The 20,962-nt window shown below is 36.2% G+C and overlaps 1 protein-coding gene across 5 annotated transcripts in view; it reads right to left on the bottom strand.

Moving 5' to 3' along the window:
- The window catches only part of LOC107568804 (uncharacterized protein KIAA1522 homolog), a 46,174-nt gene extending 25,750 nt beyond the window's left edge, over positions 1 to 20,424 (bottom strand). For 4 of the 5 annotated variants that reach the window (XM_016254793.1, XM_016254790.1, XM_016254791.1 and 1 more), the window contains exons 1-2: positions 20,207 to 20,424; positions 18,171 to 18,455 (exon numbers count right to left, since the gene is read on the bottom strand). In XM_016254793.1, the coding sequence (XP_016110279.1) occupies positions 18,171 to 18,455; positions 20,207 to 20,363 (442 nt within the window). In that variant the 5' untranslated portion in view covers positions 20,364 to 20,424. Of the gene's footprint in view, positions 1 to 18,170; positions 18,460 to 20,206 lie in introns of all 5 variants that reach the window. The other variant, XM_016254794.1, reaches the window with a different exon arrangement.
- Between the last annotated feature and the right edge of the window lie 538 nt (positions 20,425 to 20,962).

Genomic DNA, 20,962 nt, shown 5'->3' with positions numbered 1-20,962 from the left:
GGAAGAGACACCTGGATCTCTTCCCTCCTATACTGATAGGATTCCGCATTCCCACATTAACAGAAAGACACCAAAAGTAAGATGGTACTACCATGGACTGTTGGACGCGTGTAGGCATTAGAAATTACTATTTATTTCATTTATTTTTATTATTACTTTTAATAATATATCTGATCATTTCAGCCACACTGTCTCACATACTGTCATAGTTTTTGACATTATTTCAAGTAATGCAGTACATGGTTTTGGTTTCAGTTTTAGTTAATGATAATAACCCTGATTCAGAAGGAATGCTATGAAACACTTTATATCATAGTACCATGCTATTACCATCTGATACCATGATACCATCACAGTACGTTTTGTCCATATCACATTTTTTATCAATCAATATGGGTTTTCAATGAAAGATCTTTTTATTGTTTTTCTTTTATTCACCCATTCATCTCAAATCAGCACACTTATCAAATAAAATCTAGAGAAGTAAAGCACGGCAAGACAACTTATTCTGAGTATCTAAGCTGGGCAATACTAAATAAATAGCAAAATACAGCATTTCCCATCTTTTCCTACCTGTTTTATATTTATCCACATGTCTAAAGTGCCAGATGGACTTTACTTTGTTAGTGCGGTGACTGATGGTAAGGCTAGCATGGGTTTTCTTCTTGCTGTTGGAGTTCCCCATGGCATTGATCTCAGGCCCCAGCGGCTCTAGACTCCCCAGACCCACCGGACTGCCACATATGGACCTTTGCTTCACTCCTCTCTCTCTCTTCCTCTTCCTTCCAATGCCTGTATATTCCTGTTCACGCTCAGCGCTCCAGCTGCCACAGCAGGGACAGAGATGTCCCGCTCTCTGCTGTGCATGTGATCCCTGTGTGTGTGTGTGTGTAAGACCCTCCCTCCTCGCCTCTGTTGTTCAGACCACACCGCTCTCTGCGATGATCAGTCACAGCTCACTCCAGCCACTTGGAATGTGAGGAAGGAGGGATGTGCTTGCTTCAGCCACTCATACACACACAAACACACATTAAAACACTCACACTTGTTTAATGGATGCAGTTTAGCTATCAGGATTCACATATTTGAATATATACTGTATTGTTTCTCACTTTTTCCTCTGTCTGTTTTATAGATCTCGCCTTAGGCAGTTCATACCTCTGTTTGCATGGATGCCTGCTTTTATTTCCTTTGACTTTATTCACTAAATCCCAATGAATCCATCCACAAAATGTTTTCCTAAACCATAGGTGGGTCAATCTTATGAAAGCTGTTAAGAATTGTCCAAAGAAATATTGCAAAAAGAAGCTATTTTTAGTATTAGCCTAAAGACAAAAGGAGACTATTACATTTTTGTAGTTACTGTTTTTTTCTTGTTGTTGTTGTTTTTCGTATTTTATTATTACTTTTATCATTATTATTAGTAGTAGTAGTAGTAGTATTTATTTATTTATTTATTTTTGTATTTATGAAAGTCTGTTTCTGCCATGGAATAAAACAATATAAAAAAGTAATTGCGACTTCATCTCACAATTCAAATTTTTTAATTATTTTTTGCAATTATAGTTTATATCACAGAATTCACAGAACTGTGAGAATTGCTTATTATGATTATTATTATTATTATTATTATTTATTAATCCTGTGGTGGAAACAAGCTTCCATAATATAGTCTAGTTTAGAGCTTTAGCAATTTAAATAGTATTACACATTACCTGTATTATATATCATAGTAGCATTTGTTGCACAGCCATTAACTTAACTTTTTAATTTAATTTAATTTTTATTTTATTACTATGCTATATAAATTAGATTGCTTTATTTATTTCACTGATGTAATGACAATTTGGAGAGAACATGTGCTTAACTGTCATCATATCATAATTCTCCTAAAATACACATATATTTAAAACATTTTGTTTTGATTTTGTGTGTGAAAACTTGACTGGGATATACCCCCCAAAACATTTCCCTAGTTCAGTCTTTAAAAAGTCATGACCTTTTTAAATCGTTTATTCCACATATGTGGAAACATAGATGACAAGACTCACACCCTCGATCTTCCCATGTGATTCAGCTCATCTGAATTCTGTTGATTCTTCCTCTCCTGAACCTGCGAATGAGCTCTGGGACACGCTACGATATTTTAGAGGCTTGTGATGTGAAGTGAGGAATTTCACCTGACAGGAATATAATGCCCTGAAGGTGTAGTGATATTACTGGCTTCTTACCTGCCGCCTGCTTCATTCATCACTGCTGAAGTGACAAAAGTGTGTCAGTTGTTTTAATGTCATACTTCAGTTTTTCATAAGAAACTTTTTCACAGCTAAAAACATTTTACTTTTTTACATTGTTTTGCATACTGAATTGCTTTATTTTTAGAGCTTTGTCAAAATACCAAGTATGACAAAAATGGCACTGTATTCAAATGCATACTATAACGTGTATATTTTCATTTATAAAGATTTATGTATTTGAATTGAATATAATATTTCCATCCATCTTGATTACACAGTTTTAAGATAAACCAACTAATAAACTTAATATGATGCATATGTCAGTTATGCATAAATGAAATCAGTGAGAAACGTGTAAGGTTTCTGCACTCGAAAAAAATCATGTCATAGATTATGATGAACTATTTGCATCTCTCTGATTTAATTGAAATCGTCATATTTTCAAAATGCATTTATTCAAATGGCTTTGAATCCCCATAAATCTGTTTAATGTGAAAACAATTGCATTTATTCCTGAACCTGCGAATGAGCTCTGGGACACGCTACGATATTTTAGAGGCTTGTGATGTGAAGTGAGGAATTTCACCTGACAGGAATATAATGCCCTGAAGGTGTAGTGATATTACTGGCTTCTTACCTGCCGCCTGCTTCATTCATCACTGCTGAAGTGACAAAAGTGTGTCAGTTGTTTTAATGTCATAGTTCAGTTTTTCATAAGAAACTTTTTCACAGCTAAAAACATTTTACTTTTTTACATTGTTTTGCATACTGAATTGCTTTATTTTTAGAGCTTTGTCAAAATGCCAAGTATGACAAAAATGGCACTGTATTCAAATGCATACTATAACGTGTATATTTTCATTTATAAAGATTTATGTATTTGAATTGAATATAATATTTCCATCCATCTTGATTACACAGTTTTAAGATAAACCAACTAATAAACTTAATATGATGCATATGTCAGTTATGCATAAATGAAATCAGTGAGAAAAGTGTAAGGTTTCTGCACTCGAAAAAAATCATGTCATAGATTATGATGAACTATTTGCATCTCTCTGATTTAATTGAAATCGTCATATTTTCAAAATGCATTTATTCAAATGGCTTTGAATCCCCATAAATCTGTTTAATGTGAAAACAATTGCATTTATTCAGTTAACCTTAAATTTAAACCTAAATATTTTTGAGTTTAAAAGTAATGTTCTATTTTGAAATGATTTGGTACTTTCAAAATAAATATCATGCTAAAGCAGTTTTTTTCAGTTCAATCATCATCATAATATTCATCATGTGATCTTTGACAGCCCTAAAAAAAATGTTTTGTTTTTTCTTTCTAATTTTCTGAACCACATAGCTTCCCCTTGGTTATAAAATTCCTGCACTATAGTAACTGAAACAAAATACTGATCCACCAGCTACTGTCTGTATCACTGCACAGCACCCATAGAATAACATGTTGTTATATTTTCTAGCAGAAGACTGACATATTTTCAAATCCATTATTCATAAATATCTTAATGCTATGATAGGCCAATTAGGATCAGGCCTTTTAGTTAACATGGCTTCTATACCTCACTGGTAAAATTCACCAACAGCCATCATGCTAATACAACAGCCTGCTCACTGCTGTTTAGAGTTAGTCATACAGTTATGACGACAATATTAATTAGCAGGTCATGGCTCCTGTTGTCAAGGTGAACTTTCTTTTTCTTGCACATCTAGAAATGTAACAGATTAAGACCCCCATCTGTGCATGAGTAAGCATGTGTATATGTGTGAGAGCCATTTCATATGCTGTGTGTTCAGGAGGTACATGTTAGAACTGCACCTCAAGTCTGCACTAAACGAATTCCTTCCAGGCAGAAGCTGAGTGCATTTTAAATATGTTCTTCGTATGAAATACTGCCAAGCCTGATGTTACAGAAAGTAGAGTATTACATAAATATGATGACAAGACATCCTGGTCCTGTTAGGCCTTTTTCTTCAGCATCAAGAATGATGACTGCAAAAATGTAAGAATGATAACATTCTGTTCATTATAAGTTCATACTGCGGTTTTGTTGTCTGTCGCTTTAAATGTTCAAAATGTTAAATCAGGTGGATTCTGATTGGTTGTGAATGTTTTTATCTTAATCAAGGAAAATTTGCTCTGAAAGGGATTTCAATGATATCATTCTTCTGTATTTTTTATCATTATAGCTGTGATGTGGACTTCCTTATTCTCACAGTATATAGACCAATTCAGAGTAGACGTCACAGTTATGTCACTTGCAGCTGCGCGCGCATAGTGGTTGCAGAAAAACACTGGGAACAAGTGGAGATAAATGGGTAAAATCCATGGAGTAAAAGAAAAAAATATTTTTGTGCCTTTTGATATCAAGATCGGAATGCAAATAATTTTTATAGAATACTGTCTGTCAAAGACGCCATTTGAATCTAAACGTAGATGTTTAAATTGGCACACTATGAATGAAAACTGTTATGATTACACTACTTTTAAAGCATAAATTCGATTTAAACAATATGTCTACATAATATTCACATATGCTGTTTATAGGGGACGTACTGTATTAGCCCTACAGTTACAGCATGAAATATTATTTAAACCTTACTATTAGACATATTATTTAAACCTTACTATTAACATTTTTAAATAACATTTATTTATTTTATCTCACAATTCTGACTTTTTTTCTCGCAAATGCAAGTTTATATCTCCTAATTCGGACTTTATAACTCGACTTAACTCAAAAATATTGAGTTTGTCAAATCTGAGGGGAAAAAAGCCAGAAGAGCCGAGGGGAAAAAAGAGAATGAGGAGTTGTTTTTCCTTATTAGAATTGTGAGATATAATCTCGGAATTGCGAGAATAAAGTCAGAATTTTGAAATATAAAATCAAATTTACCTTTTTTTTTATTCTTTTATTCCATGGCTCCATAGACTGCCACTTGAAAACCCTAATTTTCTGCCTCCAGATAGGCTCTGCCCACAAAAACCGTCATCCCTGTTTCGGATCTATTAGACTATCGCACTCTCTAACGTCAATTTAGTTGAATAACAGTGCTTATCGCTGGGTAACAAGCTCTTGTAATATGCGGAGAACATTTTGAAATTGACATCTAATCAATATAATTTATAATCTTTTTAAACCTAACTATTTTGTACCCTATCCATGAAATTCTCTAGCTGTAAAGGCTATCTCTCCCGGGTTTTCTGCAACCATGATGCGCGCGCATCCTAAATGTTTACAAACCTATAATTGGTCTATTAGAACAATGTTTAAAACTTCATAGTCATAGTTATCTTTATAGTTATCATCCTTGGTCTGAACAGGCCTTTAGCCATGATGGTCCTATTTTCATGAGGTCTGTCCTCGTGTCCCAGTAATTCTCTACAGAAATGTAGGTATGTCCTGGGGCAAGTTCAAGCTCAAACCGGTGTGCACCGTTTTGCTACGGTTTCCGGATCGAATGACATGTTTCCTGGAAACGGTGTGCAACAGGGTTTGAGATGCGTTTTCTCTTGTTTGGTGGGTGTGTCAAACATGTCAGCCCAATCAGCAGCAACATATGTATATAAACCACGCGGTATTAAAGAGACAGCTGGCACAATGTAATTAACATCCAAATAAATTCATGAGAGCAAGTATATTGTTTGCACATGTTTATTTACACTAAAGGCAAAATAACTAAAATAATAAGGGCACAAGTATAGATCTGGAACTTCTTTAAGTCTGTCTAAATATAATTTAGTAAATGTAATGTCTTCTGGTCCATATCCAGTGTTCGAACTATACAGTGTTCTCTTTTATTCTGGAGGGTAAGGGCAGTGACTGTACCATCGAGCGTATTTTGCAGTATTAAACACGTATTTATACCGATTTCATCAGGTTCCGAAAATTCTTCAAAAAGAACACAAAGAATGGCCTTCTCAGCTGCATAGTTGCAACTCTTGCGTCATCAGAACAGGGTGTTCAACGCATCACCGTTTTGCACCGTTTTTGTCGGGGCTGAACGCAGCCCTGGTTTCAGCTGTCAGGTTCACTGACTTTTTTCATACTTGAATGGTAGAATGCCTTTCAGTCTTATCAGCTTACAATGCATTTGGTTGCCATGACAATGCCTTTTCTTTTCTGTCTTTTGAAGTTGAAAAGACATTTGAAGTTTTGAAACACTCATGGAACTGTGTTTTCAGTGACATGCTAACAGAAGGCGAATTCATATGAGAATTCAAGTAAAGCGTTTTGCTTTCACTCTTCAGTATTTTTCCATCTCGGACAAGGAAATCACATAGACACTGTAAAATGTGGAATTATGTTCTGTTTGTTAAGAATAAATATTATGAATGTTTTATGTTAAATTATTTGATAAAATATGTCCTGAAGTGAAAATATTATACATGCAAACACATTAATTGTGTCAAGATCGGAATGCAAATAATTTTTATAGAATACTGTCTGTCAAAGACGCCATTTGAATCTAAACGTAGATGTTTAAATTGGCACACTATGAATGAAAACTGTTATGATTACACTACTTTTAAAGCATAAATTCGATTTAAACAATATGTCTACATAATATTCACATATGCTGTTCATAGGGGACGTACTGTATTAGCCCTGCAGTTACAGCATGAAATATTATTTAAACCTTACTATTAGACATATTATTTAAACCTTACTATTAACATTTTTAAATAACATTTATTTATTTTATCTCACAATTCTGACTTTTTTTCTCGCAAATGCAAGTTTATATCTCCTAATTCGGACTTTATAACTCGACTTAACTCAAAAATATTGAGTTTGTCAAATCTGAGGGGAAAAAAGCCAGAAGAGCCGAGGGGAAAAAAGAGAATGAGGAGTTGTTTTTCCTTATTAGAATTGTGAGATATAATCTCGGAATTGCGAGAATAAAGTCAGAATTTTGAAATATAAAATCAAATTTACCTTTTTTTTTATTCCATGGCTCCATGGCTCCATAGACTGCCACTTGAAAACCCTAATTTTCTGCCTCCAGATAGGCTCTGCCCACAAAAACCTGTTTCGGAGTTTCGGATCTATTCGCACTCTCTAACGTCAATTTAGTTGAATAACAGTGCTTATCGCTGGGTAACAAGCTCTTGTAATATGCGGAGAACATTTTGAAATTGACATCTAATCAATATAATTTATAATCTTTTTAAACCTAACTATTTTGTACCCTATCCATGAAATTCTCTAGCTGTAAAGGCTATCTCTCCCGGGTTTTCTGCAACCATGATGCGCGCGCATCCTAAATGTTTACAAACCTATAATTGGTCTATTAGAACAATGTTTAAAACTTCATAGTCATAGTTATCTTTATAGTTATCATCCTTGGTCTGAACAGGCCTTTAGCCATGATGGTCCTATTTTCATGAGGTCTGTCCTCGTGTCCCAGTAATTCTCTACAGAAATGTAGGTATGTCCTGGGGCAAGTTCAAGCTCAAACCGGTGTGCACCGTTTTGCTACGGTTTCCGGATCGAATGACATGTTTCCTGGAAACGGTGTGCAACAGGGTTTGAGATGCGTTTTCTCTTGTTTGGTGGGTGTGTCAAACATGTCAGCCCAATCAGCAGCAACATATGTATATAAACCACGCGGTATTAAAGAGACAGCTGGCACAATGTAATTAACATCCAAATAAATTCATGAGAGCAAGTATATTGTTTGCACATGTTTATTTACACTAAAGGCAAAATAACTAAAATAATAAGGGCACAAGTATAGATCTGGAACTTCTTTAAGTCTGTCTAAATATAATTTAGTAAATGTAATGTCTTCTGGTCCATATCCAGTGTTCGAACTATACAGTGTTCTCTTTTATTCTGGAGGGTAAGGGCAGTGACTGTACCATCGAGCGTATTTTGCAGTATTAAACACGTATTTATACCGATTTCATCAGGTTCCGAAAATTCTTCAAAAAGAACACAAAGAATGGCCTTCTCAGCTGCATAGTTGCAACTCTTGCGTCATCAGAACAGGGTGTTCAACGCATCACCGTTTTGCACCGTTTTTGTCGGGGCTGAACGCAGCCCTGGTTTCAGCTGTCAGGTTCACTGACTTTTTTCATACTTGAATGGTAGAATGCCTTTCAGTCTTATCAGCTTACAATGCATTTGGTTGCCATGACAATGCCTTTTCTTTTCTGTCTTTTGAAGTTGAAAAGACATTTGAAGTTTTGAAACACTCATGGAACTGTGTTTTCAGTGACATGCTAACAGAAGGCGAATTCATATGAGAATTCAAGTAAAGCGTTTTGCTTTCACTCTTCAGTATTTTTCCATCTCGGACAAGGAAATCACATAGACACTGTAAAATGTGGAATTATGTTCTGTTTGTTAAGAATAAATATTATGAATGTTTTATGTTAAATTATTTGATAAAATATGTCCTGAAGTGAAAATATTATACATGCAAACACATTAATTGTGGGGATTACATTTGTATTTATTTGTATTTTAATATTTTTTTTTTGTTTTTTTTTGTCGCACCACAGGACAATTTAACCACAAATTTGCTAAAAGTGATGAAAACTGTATGTATATAACATTTAAAAATATGACAAATGATCTTGAAACAGCACGTTAATGCTGTGGAGGGAAATGAGCGTTTTGTTCCACATTGCCCTCTAGTGGCTGAAGGTGAACACAACTTGGCAAGCATTGCTGGCTCATGCATTATTAGACCACTGACCAGTATGGAGATAGAATTGTTGCTTGATTCCAAATAAATAGATTATGATCCACAAATAAATAGAATACAATGCAGAGGAAACAAGTTGCATCTGAAGTGACATTTAGATGTCACACTGTTTAATGCAGCTCAGAGGAACATGGGATGCTTTAACCTGCAGTTACAAATGCATAGATAATGTTTTGATATTGTAAACAAAAAACGTAGAATACTGACATTTGAAATTATTAAAAAAATTTAAATGTGAAATTTAAACCACCAGTAGGTGGCAGCAAGTCACTGTTAGAGTCATTGCGATTGAAACGAATCATTTAAAGGTTGATTCATTCAGAAACAAAACACCGTCATGTTTTTGTTTATTGAACTGTATATTAATATCACATAATTTTAACATCACATTTTAAATCCTGTTGATTTTTGGAGAAAAGAAACGACAATGATATATAAATGGTATTTATATAAACTATATTAAATTATATACATTTATATATTTTCTGCTTATTATTTCCTCCATTTTTAATTGTTCAGAACAATTCATCTTTGCAAGTTATAAAGGAAGGAAAAGCAAATCTTAGAAGTAGCACAGCCTAAACCTTCATAGTATATCTGTGTTTTCATTGTTCTCTGTCTTCATTCCTAGCATGCCAGCTCAGAGTTATGAAGAGGCTAAAGAGGCAGAAGAGACTCAAGGTCAAGGCGAGATCCATTATAGGAAATGAAAAGAGATTCAGTATAATTTTATCTCAGCTTCAACTAGGTGGAAGGAGACAAAGCAAAACACAAGGTGTGAGAAAGCTGTCGGTGAAAAGCTAAAAGTGTTGTGCTTCATAACAAAAGCGGACTGAATTCATTCCTCATTCATGCCTATAGTGTGATGTTTGTCTCTAAGTGATGACGCACTAGCTTTTTGACATGTCGAGAAGTATACTTCTTTAATGCTTCTGAAATCCAGCATGGTTAGCAGTCATTTTAACTTTCGCAAGGGTATGAATCAAATTCCATCATCTTTTTATGAAAGCTTTGGCTATCAGTCTATTTTATTATGTCAACATGGAATCATAATTGATCCTGTTTACTTTATGTTCTTGGTTTTATTGTGCACAACTCTTCAGTGCACATTATTCAAAATAAAAAATGTTGTCTTGGCAATATTTTATAAAAAAGTTTGTTCTTATCTACCTCTGAAATAACTTTCCTTTTTTGTTATGGAACTAGACAGCAATGCAGAGTAAAGGCCTGTTCACACCAATATAAATGAATATACCTAAATGTGTAAAAAACAGCAGACAGGCTGAATGGAAATGCAAAATCACTCTCTGACAGTAGGTGGCCCTTTTAGAGAAGCAGAAATACCGCGGTTACCTCGGATACTATGGTTCACAAAGCAGCAAAATGGCCAAAACAACAGAAAAAAGGCAGTTTTTAAACAGATTTTTGTAGTTGCTATGTGTTTATCAAGTAATACCAACAGAAACAAGAGAGACATCTTCCTTTGCTATTCACTGTTGCTTAGAAAAAAGTTTGTCTGTGAGTACCACCAAGTCATCGGGTGCGTCTCAATCAGCTCCCTAGTTCAGTAGTGAGGGCACTGATCAGCTAGTGGGCCATTTTAAGGGCTGTCTCAATCGTAAATTCCTTCCAGTGCCCTGGAACGTTTGCTCCCTGAAAAATCCCACAATGCACTGCAAAAACCAGTGAGCATCAAGGCTCACTATGCTCCCTTACCAGAAATTACGTCACATTTCTGAAGCAAAACATAAAACGCACAAGCCAACTTGATAAATATTACTCTCTCATGCCATCCTGCGCACACTCGTCCTGTAGGTGGTGGAAAGCACATTTATGTTGCTTTGCAAGAGCAGCAGAAGAAACGCTTTCTGATTTCTGTTTTTTACGCTGAACAACATTCTTTTTGTTGATACTTTTGGGTGCTTTATTTAGTGTTAAATTCACAATGTATTGTCAGAGTATTGAATTCACCATTAAATTATCTCATTTTGTCCATTCCATTGAAGAAAGTAAGTCATACAAGTTTGGAAGACATGAGGGTGAGTAAACAATGCTTTCATTGGTGAACTATCCCTTTAAAGCCAAGATAATAAAGCTTACAGCAATAATTTAACAAAATATATATTTTTTAAATTATAGACATTAAAATGAATATGAAAAGCAACAAAATAATATCAAGTTCCAATCGCATTACAGAAATAACTGATAGACAATGGTTTATTTCACCTTCAATGGTATTAATAGATCTAAATTAAGAGATAAGTAGGTCAAGAGGTCATGGGCTGGCTGTCATGACAACAGGAAATGTCCCCATACTGTTATCTGGTTTCACAGCAAAGTGTGGGTGTGTCAGAACCCCTTGTTGAGCTGGTGTGTTTGTCGGACAGTTGGGTGTAACTGTCATGACCCTGACTGAGGTCAGAGAACTTGTTCATGACCTTGGCAGCTTCTTTTAGACTCTCCTTATTCCTGTACTTTCTCTCTGGAGCGCTAAACTGCAATTTCATCCATTAATGCTGTCAGAGTTCATGTTTCACCACACCAACATCACGGCTACAGCAGACATTAAACAGTCCGCGTAAAAGGTTCAGCAGTCAGATAATGTATTGAAGCTATGTAAATCTTACTGCAAAGGGATTAGCGACTTTGTTTTATCCCACTTATCTTGACTTTAAAAGAGGTGTGGGAGAAGCGTGCCTTAGTCTCCCTGACAGGTTTGTGGTAATAAGAAAAAGACTTAATGCTTTCTTATGTAAATTAAGACCGTAGTGAGAGGCTGTTCATAAGCTGTCAGTAAGTTGCCTGGTTGTTTTCACGCACAGGCTGGAAGAAGGTGAGAGAGGGCAAGTTTTTTGTTGCAGTAAACGGTGAAACAAACCTGTCAACAGGTGTATCCATTACCGTGAGTTACATAATGAAAACCACAAACACTGAGACGCTTGAGACGACTTGGCTGATTGGAACTTGTAAGCGAAGGATGCACAGAAAATTTACTATTTTACAGAGTAGTATATAGAGTTAATGAAAATACACTACAGTTGAAAAGTTTGCGGTCATTACGAATTTTTTTGATGAAGGAAATTTATTCTTTTATTCAGCAAGGATGCATTAAATTGATCAAAAGTGACAGTGAAGTAACGATCAAAGAATCCTGAAAAAATTTGTCCACAGGCGTTTTAAGCAGCACAAGTTTTTCAACATGATAGTAATAAGGAAACATTTTTGAACTCCAAATATATATATATATATGTGTGTGTGTGTGTGTGTGTGTGTGTGTGTGTGTGCATGTGTAAAGTCATGTAACTGTGGGTCTTATACCCCAGTTTATTATTCAGGCTGATATTCTCTGTACATATTATTATTTAAATTGATACACGCCTAAAATTTACTATTTTACAGAGTAGTATATAGAGTTAATGAAAATACACTACAGTTGAAAAGTTTGCGGTCATTACGAATTTTTTTGATGAAGGAAATTTATTCTTTTATTCAGCAAGGATGCATTAAATTGATCAAAAGTGACAGTGAAGTAACGATCAAAGAATCCTGAAAAAATTTGTCCACAGGCGTTTTAAGCAGCACAAGTTTTTCAACATGATAGTAATAAGGAAACATTTTTGAACTCCAAATATATATATATATATATGTGTGTGTGTGTGTGTGTGTGTGTGTGTGTGTGCATGTGTAAAGTCATGTAACTGTGGGTCTTATACCCCAGTTTATTATTCAGGCTGATATTCTCTGTACGTATTATTATTTAAATTGATACACGCCTTTCCCCACATTTTATACAAGAAAAAACTGTGGAATTGTGGCTTTACATGTTGTAAAATGTGTTGAACATAGCTGATAATACTATACTCTTTTTGGTCGGAATAATTGACTCCAAACTAATTCATTATTGATTATTAATGCACACCTGAGTTAGTAATGCGGCCATGACACGAAGCAGAGAAGCTGTTACACTTCAGAGTACATTAATATTTAATAATATTTTTTAGCATTCCAGTGCACTAAAAGGATTTTTGAGTCAAAATACAGCTTACAAACAGTACAAGATGCTGTTACTAGTTTGGAAATAATAAGGCAAAGTGATATTTCAAAGTGATTTACAACTGTAATGTAAATGTACTGTATGTCAGACAGAATCAAGAGTTCATTTAGTGGACATTATATAAAAATATTTTATTTAAAAATGCTAAGATTGACCAATCAGAATCAAGTACTGCAGATAACTTTTTAATAAGCAAATGTATTTTTTAAATGATCATGCATGTGTTGAACTTGAATGACTGGTGTTCCAATTCTGTGGAAATCTGCAGCGTTTTCTGTGGAATTCGGTGGCTGTATATTTTGTAAAGGCCTACTTATCTTCACAATCTTCTCAGCAACACAAAATATACTTCTTGTGAAAACCTGTCATCATATGCATCTACTCTGCAAGACATTTTTAACCGTAATGTCTATCACAGTTTTCCATTCTGACCTCTTGTGCTCTTTAATCGTTCTCTCGACAGGGAAGCGCTCGGAACATTAAATTACTGTCTTTTGTCACTCTGTTCTTTTGTGTTTCTGTGATGTGTGTTGGAATGTATATCAGTGTCTCTAAACGCCATTAAACATTCACATGTTCTTTATTTCAGAGCTATTACAGGAAGCTCATGTTTCATTCAACCCTCCTCTGTTTGACCACAAGTCATCATTCTATGTTGGCATTTGTGATCATCGTTAACAGATGTCTGGCCTCCACAATAAGAATGACCAGTTCAGCTAAATCTACAATCTTCTTCACTTTTTTCTTATTTCCACTACACTTTTGATAAGAGTCCCACATGTTTCTTCAATTACAGAAACTTTCTCAGTAATCTCACAGAAGTGAGTACACCCCTCACATTTTTGTAAATATTTTATTATATCTTTTCATTTGACAACACTGAAGAAATTACACTTTGCTACAATGTAAAGTAGTGAGTGTACAGCTTGTATAAGAGTGTAAATTTGCTGTCCCCTCAAAATAACTCAACACACAGCCATTAATGTCTAAACCGCTGGCCACAAAAGTGAGTACACCCCTAAGTTAAAATGTCCAAATTGGGCCCCATTAGCCATTTTCTCTCCCCCTGCGTGGTACGACTCGGCTCGGCATGGCTCAGTACGGTACGACACGGCACGGCTCAGCATGGCTCGGCTCGGCTCGGCTCAGCTCGGTTTGCATTTCCACTGCAGTTCAGTACCACTTTAGAGTGGGCGGGATTATTCACATGTCGTTATATTTGCGCCGCCTCTATTGCCGTGACTCCTGAAAAACTTTTTCATTTCGCGTCGCCCCATCAAGCTCTCGCTGGATCTGCTCCTCTGCTATCAATGCTTGAGGACGCCAGTGGCAACCTGTGAAGCTCTGGTGAACTCCATGCCCAAGAGGGTTAAGGCAGTGCTGGAAAATAATGGTGGCCACACAAAATATTGACACTTTTGGCCCAATTTGGACATTTTCATTTAGGGGTGTACTCACTTTTGTGGCCACAAATATAATATAAATGTCAACTATAAAACATTTATGTTTTAAGAGAATTTACATGTCCACAGGGCCAAACATCCACAGCTTTGTCTTTGGTTAAACTGAGACACAGCTCTGTGTTTTCCCTGCTTTCACTCGAGTGATAAAGGATCAATGTTTACTGTGTCTATATTTTGCGTTAGAGGGAATCCCATGCACAGTGATCTCACCCCTCAAAAAGCTTCCGGACCTGATAGAGCCCTCTGGTTGGAGGGCGGGGGGTAGACAGAGGCTGAGCTCAGTCAAACAGGGGTGACGCAAGGAGTTAGTGCTGCATTGCTGAGCCACGAAGCCCAGAAATGTCCTGAATTAGGACAGCCCAACTGATTTGTTTATGGAAGGGCCCACAAGAAGCAGCATGTCACAAATCCTAAAGACTTGCATTGAAGGAGGACCCGAGCTGTATGTAGACTGGAATATCATAGAGTCTCGTGGGCCTTGTGCCTTCATGTCACCATCTAGCAATGTCCTATAGCATCTACACACAGCACCCTAGAAACTGCTAAGCAATGTGTGCTATCAACCAAGCACAGAGAAGCACCACTCACATCATCTTCTGTAAAAGATGTAGTAACTTTTATATAATACTTTAAAATAATACACTTAAATGCAAACTGAATGTAATGTTTTTGGACACTTAAAGGTATTTTAATTGCAATTAAATGAAAATGTATTATAGTTTAAATTAATATGAAATACAATCAGCTGAACTTTATAGAGTGTTTTATGACTCACTTGTGTAGGACTTAAGTACAACTTTATATGTAATTTTACTCTATTTTCTTTGAAATATGAATAAAGTTTACTGTTGAATGTTCTGACAAGCACTTATGGCAACTAAAACATGCTTTAATATAATTTCTATTGAAACTTGTATTTTGTGTATTTAAATATATTTGTAATGAGACATGTAATGATGAAGGTGCAATTTAGTACATTTAAAATATATTGATTTTAAATGTAATGTTAAATAACATTACGTGCTTTAGTGTTATTCAACACATCAAAACAAGTGTACTTCTTTAAAGCATGACACAATATTAAAACAATTATTTTTTTTTTTAAGATGTGAGTACACTACAAGTACACATTCATTAAAATTAAATGTACTTTTCTGGGGTTGGAGACTGTGAAAACAGATTTTTAAAAAAGAGAGATTATGAGGCAAAGAAAATTATGTATCTCTCAGACCTTTCCACACTTTGGCTTTGTCTCCCTCTCATAAAGACCAGAAATGCTATAAATCGTGGAGTCAAAAGAGAGAATATGAGACTAGAAGACTCTGAATGACATGTTATTCTCGGTGTATGTCCAGATAAAGTCCCAAGTGTCTGTTAACTCGCAGACTCTGGCAACTCATAGTTTACATGCTTTTTCAGTGTAACAGAGGGAGTGTGAGACTTGTGGGGGCAGGAAGAGAAAACTCCAGGATCTGAGTCTTTTTTACATAGTCTTCTACTCTTCTGGTTGGACCTCTACATAAAAGTGGTTAAGCAGGTTTTAAAAAGTCAGTGTCCGAGAGGACCTCAGGGACCGGCTTTGCAAAACTTTCCCAAGACCACGTAGCAGAAAGGCTGGGGATATAATGCTGAATGTAGTGTCCAATATTGTTTTTACAATCTTAGGTTCCACACGGGGACTTATGAGCAGATGTCACATGATGGCAGAGATCCTCAGTCCTCCTGCTGGAGGCCTTCATGCAGAGTCTAGTTACAGCACATCTCTCTCTAACTTTTTGTTTATTTCTAAGGTAATTGATAGGGTGTTATTGTGGTTGTGGGTGGGTTTTGTGGGTGGATAGGGTGTTTCTACCTCGCTTTAGATGGTTGATATGGTGTTGCTAGGTAATTGCTAAAGCATTCATAGGTTGTTTCCTCAAAGTTCTGGGTGGTTGCTAGAGTGTTTCTAAGAGGTTGCAAGGTTTTTCATTAAGAGTAGGTGGTTGTTAGGGTGGTGCTAGCTTGTGAGTGGTTGCTAGGGTGTTCCCAGGAGGTTGCTGGGTGGCATTTCTAAGTGGACTTTTCTTAAGTGTAGGTTGTTAGGATGTTGCTAGCTTGTCTTGGGTGGTTGCTTGAGCATTGATAGGGTGTTGCTAGGAAGATATAGGCAGTTGCTAAGGTGTTGCTAGGGTGTTCCCAGGAAGTTTTGGGGGGTTGCTAAAGTGTTTATAAGTGTTTTTTTCTTAAGTGTAGGGTGTTAGGATGCTGCTAGCTTATCTTGGGTAGTTGCTTGGGCATTGATAGTGTGTTGCTAGGAAGTTCTGGGTGGTTACTAAAGTGTATCTAAGTGGTTGCTAGGTTTTTGTTTAAGTGTATGGCGTTAGGGTGTTGCTGGGGCATTGCTAAGAAGTTTTGGATAGTTGCTAGGGTGTTGCTAGGTGAATGCTGTGTTCTAGCGTGTTGTGGGTGGCTATTTAGGTGTTCATAAGAGAATGCCTATTGATCAAACAGATAGACACACACACACATACACATCATTATTGAACAACATCCTAACACCCTGAATGTAAAGCCTACCTCTGCCATATTGGATTAATTCACTTTTCCACAGTTGCTGGATGATACAATACTGAATACGACAATTATTATTATGTCACATTCAAACTGATACCCTAAGAAAACATTCACCGGTGACAACACCACACAATGCCACTGATGTGCTCAGAGACACATTATAGCACATCAGCGCTGTTTTGTCTTTGCAAAGTTGAACCCAAAAGCAAGTGTAAAGTAGGAAGGCATAAAGCAAAAAGAAACAACAAAAAACAGATAAGTCATTCCAGAGTAGACATGTCCTTGTGATTGAAGCGAAATCCTGCTTGAAAAAGTGATGTTTCAGCGGTAACATTTCAAATGATACAAGAAAGAAATTCCATGTTTAAGGTTTGGACAGACTGGCACCAGAGAACATGGCTAAAACCAAATGGTATTTTGAAAACATTTAATCTATCCCCTTATGGTACAAAAATATATGGGTATATACTGCAAAATATAATGTGATATATTACATAATACATTTCCTTATATGGGAAACTAGCGCTTATATTTTTCAGTATACTACAATATATGCATTGAGCATGTATGGCTATATATGTTGATATATATAAAAATTATTTAGAAATGAAGACAAAAATAGCATTACATGTAAAATTTATAAAGTTTCATCCTTTATTGTGCACATATATTGCACACATGTTCCCATCTAAATGTGAATATATGTACACAGATATATACAAACATTCACAGAATGAGTTACAGCAGATTTATAGTTCCCAGCATGCTTTGCTTCTGACTGTTAAATGAGAGTAAACCTTAAAATTAAGTGTTATTTCATGTGTTTTGAAATAAAATATTAATATAGGGGGAGATCTGTTAGTGTTTAATGTTGTATTATTTTGGAATTTAAAAGGGCTTCTGGTATGTCTGAGTATTTGGGGTTTTCATTGTGCTGAAGAGTAGAGCCTTTTAATATATGGATCATTCATACAGAAATAAATATATTTCCTTTGTGTAAGGGTCAAAATCACGCATCTTTGATTAGCATCAACTAATCCAAATCTTCAAAAACATACCCGGTAATATGCATTCCAACAGGTTATAAATACACTGCATTTATAGGTACTGAAGCCAGCAAGGAGTTTTTCTTACCTTTTGAGTCATCACTGGCATGAATCTGTTTGGCTGTATTGCTCTCTCCAGAACGTCCACATAGACCTCCTGACCTGCTATGCCCATTACTGAGACTCCTTTTGCGTTTGCTGCCCTTGAACCAGCTGAAAGCCCGGCCCAAGGATGAACCCCGTTTCTTCTTACTGGCCTGCTGCAGGGCCAAGACCTCAGTAATGTCTTTGGGCACCAGATCCCCCACAGAGCTGCTCCTGGACATTCTACGACCAATGACCTCTGACTGCTCTCGTATTCCACTCAAAACACCTGCCTTAACATCAAGAGAGAGAAGAGAGAAACATGAACATTTAGAATTCTTAAAGCAATAATGGGAAAATTATATGTGGCTCAATGACATATAAGAGTGTCCAAGATATATATATGTATATATATATATATATATATATATAAAAAAGTTTAAACCTTATGTGCCATGTTCTTAGAAATGTGCTCTTTATATTCATGTTGGTTTCATATAGTTTTGAAAAACTTTATAAACAAACAAAAAAAAAGTTACATTTAATGTCTCCAAAAATGTCAGGTGGTGTAACCATAAAGTAGCACCACTTTGAATACATGGGAATGTACACATCCTAATTATTACTTTCAAAACCATTTTTTTAAATTTACAGTATATACAGTGTAAACAGATATAACAAAGAGTGAAAAATTCAAGGGGGTCTGAATACTTTCCGTACCCACTGTATCTTCATCTAAAATACTTTTTCAAATATATTCTTTAAAGGTATAATGAATTACTAATTCATAAATATCAGTTTTGTACATTTGCACCACATGACATTTTACAACCTGAACTTACCTTGTCATGCAATTATGTCAAATCATTTGATATTTTAAAAGACTTATTGACCTTGAAACACAGTCAAGAAGGCCATGATATAATATCCTGTTTTTATGTTGTTTTTGTATGTTGGTTGCACCACATGACTTTTGATGTGGTGGTTGAAAGTTCTTCCAAAAATTAATAAGCAGCAAAGCAGTTTTATTAAAATATTATTCTTATCTAAAACCTTATTATTAACTCCTAACTATTACCTACCTATAAAATCAAACAGACAGATTTTTAATAATGTTCAATTAATGTTTAATCTCAGTCCTAACCCAAAGATCTGTTTAGAATGTTTTCTAGGATGTGGATCCAGGAAAATGCCCTATACTAGGCAAATCCCAGTCACCGTCTTTTTATTAATTAGTTGAGTTATCAAAATCAAATTGCAGTACACTTGTTACAGGTCCAGTCCATCTTGAGCAACCTGGGGTTGAGGGCACAAATTGAGACCGAACCCACAAAGTTTTCATTACCAGCCCATATCTTTAACCATTACGCCACACTTCTGTGTAATAGAAGAAATGCCCAGAAGTCAGCAGTCACTTCAGCTACTGTGTCTATATCAAGTCTCTCTTAGTACCCATAGAAACAGGGAAATCCGAGAAAAGTTACAATTACTCCCTCTCCAAAGATGCCTCACATGTGTTTTGTATCAGGTACTTGCAAGTCCCATTTCAGCATTCACGTGCGAATGTAGTGTCTACACCCTCATTCCCTGAAAACATTTATTCTCACTAAGCCTTCTAATCTTAGCCATGGTGCGAGAACTGGAGGTATAAGAGACAAAACAAAAGTAGAAGAGCGTATGCTCTTATAAGGGGCATGCTACCTCATGCAAAAGCAGGCAGTGAAGTTCCTCTCCCTCTGAGAAAATATGCAGAAGTAAACTCCACTATATCCAACTAACTGCCAAGAGCTTCGGTTTGCTGGTATTGACCATGTATTCTGTATTTCTCTCTCAATTTCTCAATCTTTTTCTCAATCTTTTGGACACCTCAGTACTGTAATTCGACAGCAACAAAATCTCTGGATGTAGCAACACACACACACTCACACACCCCACACACTAACTTACACAACTACAATGTGCAACTTAAAACAGTCGTCACATTCCCAAACACATTTTATATGGCTACACACACAAGCGCACAAAAACACCAGAGGGTACCTTGCTTTCCTTTCTTGCGTCTTTTTGTCTGTGTTTCACAGTGTGTGTCTTGTCTTTGCTGCAGTGCTGTGTTGTACTGTTTATTCAGCTCTTTTTGGGTGAGTGAAGCTCCATGCTGGTCAGTCCTCCCCCTCCTGTCCTGTCTCCTGGTCACCATTCAGCGCAGTGCAGAGAGGAACTGCAGTTCACACGTGTATTCCACCCAACTATTTCACAATGACAAGCTGGCTTGTCCCTCCCTCCCTGACTCTCTCCTCCTCTTCTCTCTCTTTCTCTCTCTCACGCTCTCACCACATTGTACACATCGTTTCACTCCTCTCCACCTTTACTTATCGCCATTAGACATCGTCTATCCAATCCTCCTGTTTCTCTTCCCTGTCCACTCATTGGTTTTTGTTAACTTACTATCTCATCCTAATCAGAGGTGGTGGAGAGACACCAACCTTTTCCCTGATGGGGAGGCTGGCTCTGGTTTCGAAGAACTGACATGAAGCCAAAGGGCTGATCATTGTGTACGACATATGAAAAACAGACAAACGCTGCATATGCCACACATTCATTTTGAGCTACAGGTGATTTATGGGCTCTGAAACCTGAGATGTAGCTTCTGACATGATTGACAGGCTTAGAGGCATGTGGACTCTAATAGCGATGAAAGTGAGGCTAAAAATAAAGGAATAAACCAAAACACGGAAACATGGAAAAATTTCCTCTTTTTGACTCCTATAAGTATTTGGAGATTTCAACCACATGGTT

This window comes from Sinocyclocheilus grahami, unplaced genomic scaffold (assembly GCF_001515645.1).
Source record: "Sinocyclocheilus grahami isolate Dianchi unplaced genomic scaffold, SAMN03320097.WGS_v1.1 scaffold1281.1, whole genome shotgun sequence".
Taxonomy (NCBI): Eukaryota; Metazoa; Chordata; class Actinopteri; order Cypriniformes; family Cyprinidae; genus Sinocyclocheilus; species Sinocyclocheilus grahami.
The sequence above is the reverse complement of the archived record's forward strand: the minus strand, read 5'-3'. Positions and strand labels throughout refer to the sequence as shown.